The 4,709-nt window shown below is 45.9% G+C and overlaps 2 protein-coding genes and 1 non-coding gene across 3 annotated transcripts; all 3 read left to right on the top strand.

Moving 5' to 3' along the window:
- Positions 1 to 109: 109 nt before the first annotated feature.
- On the top strand, positions 110 to 1,063 carry Pmar_PMAR000655 (hypothetical protein; the record flags this gene model as incomplete). Its single annotated transcript, XM_002781079.1, has 4 exons — positions 110 to 227; positions 416 to 549; positions 740 to 869; positions 942 to 1,063. 4 exons carry the CDS (start codon positions 110 to 112, stop codon positions 1,061 to 1,063), a joined length of 504 nt encoding a protein of 167 aa, XP_002781125.1.
- A 1,407-nt stretch (positions 1,064 to 2,470) lies between these two features.
- On the top strand, positions 2,471 to 2,864 carry Pmar_PMAR000653 (hypothetical protein; the record flags this gene model as incomplete). Its single annotated transcript, XM_002781078.1, has 2 exons — positions 2,471 to 2,523; positions 2,567 to 2,864. 2 exons carry the CDS (start codon positions 2,471 to 2,473, stop codon positions 2,862 to 2,864), a joined length of 351 nt encoding a protein of 116 aa, XP_002781124.1.
- A 678-nt stretch (positions 2,865 to 3,542) lies between these two features.
- On the top strand, positions 3,543 to 3,614 carry Pmar_PMAR000652. Its single transcript has one exon. It is a non-coding gene; the product is annotated as a tRNA-Trp (tRNA).
- Positions 3,615 to 4,709: the final 1,095 nt, after the last annotated feature.

Here is a 4,709-nt window from a genome sequence, read left to right as displayed (position 1 = left end):
CATTGGGAAATGGAGCTTTTTGAAGAGCTCGAGAGAGGAAGGATCAGACCATCGAAAAAATCACTTTTACTATTATTAGTATATCCTGTTTACTCCGGTCAACATCTAAATGGCGAACAGTGTTGCTTCCCGAGCGGTGTTGGCTGCCAAGAACACAGTGATGGTTCGTGAGAGTATCGATAAGAAGGAGGACGAAGCCGTGAAGTATTGGAGTGAACGCAAGGAGAGTAAACAAATGTTGATCTAACTATAGTTGCCAATTGTCGGAATATGGATTACATATCTGGCATGTCGTTTAAGAATGAATTCCTCGAATAACGAGAGTTTGGCTTTGTATCACTTCCCGTTGAGATTTACTGCGGTACTGTTGAGATGACGAATAACTAGTGGGTTCGTCTTATTAGTTGTTATTTAGGCATCGAGAAGGAGATAGGTGACCTAAGTCGTCAAGCAGATGAGTACAGGAGAATGTTGGATGAGATTGACAAGAAAATCAGCCGCGGAATCGGACAGGGTTCCCAGGAGGCTGTTGTGGGAGAGAAACTCAACGTAGTAATGAATGCTACGGACGAGTTGTAGTAGATAATCGAAGTGGACTCCTGTCCTTATTCCTATGAACATCATATCTTATGAGTGAATTGTATATCCGATATAGTCTAGCTGGTTAGGATACCTGGCTTTCACCCAGGCGACTCGGGTTCGAGTCCCGGTATCGGAAGTTATTCCTCTATCTTTTTAGGAGTTTCCTGTTGATGTCGATACTGCGAAACCAGTCGAGTCACGAGAGCGCCTGGCCGCCCAATTGAGGCTACTCGAAGTCTTTGGCTCTTCTGAAGCTATAATCTGTGAGCAAGGAACCTGCAAGCTAAGTACTAATAGTGTGCTAGGCTACCTCCACTGATGATGTTACGGAGACTCCGCGGTTTAGTCCCTCATTTCAGAGCTGGTACCGCGTCACCACGCGCAGATCGAATCGACAGAGGGCTGGGCAGTCGGAGACTTTGACTTGACGACGTCTGTTGAGGATAATTGGAAGAAGCTTGCATCCATGTTGGGGGCCTAAATTAGCATTTATGCATAAAAATGTTGGATTTTGAGTTGTCCGACAATCGGGATATGTAGTGTATTCCAACTTGCTGCTGACGAGTTGTAATGCATGATAGAGAGCGCGATATCGTATATACACCCCGTGTAACTGGTTTTCGGCCTCTCTAGAGGCGAGAGCCATCACAAGAATCTAAAAGACACTGTATGGGGAATCCGCAATTGCTTACAGTGAAATGTATCAGCCAAGTATTGACCCTGTAGATCACGGAATCGGCAGAGGCACCCGTGTATTGCGACTCGGAGGCAATAATTGCCTGGCAATTACGTTATTTCTTATAATGTGAGTAGGCCATGAGAGGCAGTTGATGACGAGCAGTTGAAGGAGACGCCATGATTCTCCTTTGTAGGTTTGAGACTACTCAGGGCCTAATTCTAATATGATGATGCAGACTATCGCGATGATTCATGCAGTATTTGGAAGAGGTCATCGAGAGCTTCGAAATGTAGCCCGGAACTCTCACATGCTGCGGAAATCCAATAGTCGGGCCCTTTTCTGCTGCATTGCTCTGTAACAGCATTTGGTCCTCTCAGTTATGCTCATGCTTCTGAGACTAATAACTCAGTCGTTGTGTTGTCCCGAGTTGGAAATCATTACTGAAGTCTGGTGACGGCACTGTCATTTGACGCTAGTGAGCATGCCCAAAGCAAACATACGGTGTATAGGTAAGAATACGGCGGGCGCATTTGTCGAGGACGAGACGTGTCTCTCGGACTACTGCCTCAAGAACAACTATTCCAGTGTTTCCTAGTAACCTTTCTACATCATATAGACAATTATATGAGAGCTCTTCTAATCAAGCATGAATCAACGCACTCGGAAGTGAACCACTGCCGTTGCAATGGCAATTACAGGTCGCTTCTGAATGCTTTGGTCACTGAAAAAGTCTTTTCCTAGACTGTGAGTCCCATCTGAGTCCCCGATAGAGATGTACTCTCCCTATAAAAGGTCTCATAGCGGCTTCAATTGCTGATAACTTTCCCTTCGTATAATGGCTCGCATCATTCAAAGGGCTGCTATGATGTTGGCTGTACTGTCAGTCAGCCTCGCCTTGCAATCCGCTAAACCCAGAACAAGGGTACAAGGGCATTTTCCAGAGAGGCTCTCCTTGAATCAATTCATTCAGGTTGAGACGAAAGTGCAACAGTTGGAGGCCACTGTAGGTGGATTGAAAGACCAGGTTGCCTCTCTGAATGACCAAGTCTCGGCTTTGTCCGCTCACACTCCTGAGGTCCGACGTCGTCGCCATGGTTGCTCACCCTGCTTGTAATTCGTCCCTTATAGATCCATGCTTCCGACTCACTCTGTACAAGCACCTCACGTAATGGGTTTTTCGGAGTGACCGCAGCCTATGGTGGTTCTTATATGGCTGAGTGGTCCGGCGAAGATGGAGTTGGGGATTCTATTTACGTTGAATGGTGAGGTCAATGGAACGTAGTCGTGTGAGCAATTTTTTGATAGGAAAAACAACGGCGGGACGGTAAGGGTTGACTGCTTTAACGCCACTGCCAAAGTAAGCAGCTCCGGAGAACTCAGAGGAGATCCTAGGGATCTCGAGGGGAGGCTCTCTGCTGTCTTTGGTGCTCATGGTTTGTTCGATGCAATCAAGGCAAGTTTCGAGGAGGGGATGACGAAAGAGAAATGTCGAGATCTGGTTGGAGTAGCCCCGGGGTCAAGTAATGTCAATGAATTCTTATCGAGCAAGGTAAAGGCCGCTGAGAACCTCATAGCCCAAAGTGATACGAAGGCCAAGCGATGATCTGTGAGTGTTTATGTCATCATGAGCTGTTATGTTGGTGTTCGTTGAAGATGTTGTGGTGTTACGAGTTTGTGACACGACGGCATCTAGATGCCTAGTGCAGTTTGTCATTAAGGCTAGGGAGTAAGACGGGCGGAGGAAAGGTCCGTACCGCTCGGTAGTCAGTTTTGTTGCCGAGAATCTTCAAAGCCTGTTCACTACATACACCGCTAACTTACCGCTGTCTTCGTTTGGATCACAACTACTCCTGCGGAGCTTTATCGAGCAAAATATACCGTAAACTGTGACGTCATAGCAATTGATTATTCGTGCCGACTTACTCAACAGTTTGGAAACTAGGTGGGAGTCAACATATATTCCAACACTGAATATTCCCAATATGCCCATAAACAGACCGATTGATCGGCTAATGAAGCCATCTGACCCCTCAGCTGAACCAGCTCAGCTAATGTTGTTATAACTTCAATACTTGAAGGTGTGAGCAACTCGAGACAACTGAGATCTTATGACAGCACGCGCGAGCAGCTACCCATGTACCCTATTCGCACATCGCGTGAGAAAGTAATGAAGCCCTGCAAGCGGGGAACCCCTAAGTAGGTAGGATTTCGGTAGCTCGTGCAGAGGATCATGCGCTCAGCGATACGAGGTGTAGCTGATGGTCAATACAACAGTTCATCAGGGCTTGTGGCTCAACGGTAGAGCATCTGACTCCAGATCAGACGGTTGTCCGTTCGAATCGGGCCAAGCTCATTTTACTAGAATTAATAGTAGGTGTTACATGAGCACACCCCTAGTACATTGAATATCCTATCTACACCCTCCTCTAAGCTAGCCAATCATGACCGTCCTGAACTGCTCATAGATGTTTTACCGCTACCACTTACAAAACACCAAACTCTCAAACTAGCGAAATGACAGTGATGACACTTGCGCTGAGTTCGCGGTCTCATGATCAGTGATGACTCATCACTCTATCGTTTGCCAAGCTCACGTCGGATGGACCAATTGACAACTATACTCAAGCCAATGACTACAATAGGTAATGATAGCAGTACTACAAGTAGCAACAATAAATATGTCCCTGTCTGATGCCGCCTTTGACACACCAAATACACATTCCAAGCAATCTTATGTGGATCAAAGTAGGCGAATGACAGCAGCCGTACTCGACATATAGAAATGATGCTATAAATAATAACGACAGAGTAACCGCCTCGCGTATCCTATTAGTACATGCAAGCGGTTTTTAGAACCGAAATTGTTAAAAAGTTGAGCAAACCACTACTATGGCGGCTTCAACCGTCCTCAACTGACAGGGAGCTCCACCTTAGTAATGAGGACAGCGGACGACGAGCATTAGGCGCCATTGAGATCAATACAACAACGATGCGCTACGCATCAGGAGCGCCTACCTATGGCTACTCGAACGGCCGCTACAAGAGTTCAGAAAGGAGTGGTATGCAGGAAGGAGACGATTTAGGAAAATAATGATTGCCATCGTTAAGATAATAATAAGTCACTGAGTATTGTCGGTGGTGACGAAATGTGCATGAGCAACAACAAGTAAGATGGATCAAAACGTCTGTAATACTACTACTATCTAATACGACCCATACAATATTACACTTCCACACAGTGTCGGACGCTAATCTGACCAAATACCCGACATCATTCTTAGCGGAGCGATGCATTTGCTGCTCACCTGTTTGGAAACCTTGTCATTGCATGTACAAAAAGAATGATGAAAATTGACGATCGTTACAAAGATACCTAGCAGACAAAATACCACCCAAGCTCGACAGTGTTGGAAAATTTCATATATTCGCTTTTCTCAGCTGAGCTCAG

The sequence above is a fragment of the Perkinsus marinus genome, assembly GCF_000006405.1.
Source record: "Perkinsus marinus ATCC 50983 genomic scaffold scf_1104296943560, whole genome shotgun sequence".
In the NCBI taxonomy this organism is placed as follows: domain Eukaryota; phylum Perkinsozoa; order Perkinsida; family Perkinsidae; genus Perkinsus; species Perkinsus marinus.
The sequence above is the reverse complement of the archived record's forward strand: the minus strand, read 5'-3'. Positions and strand labels throughout refer to the sequence as shown.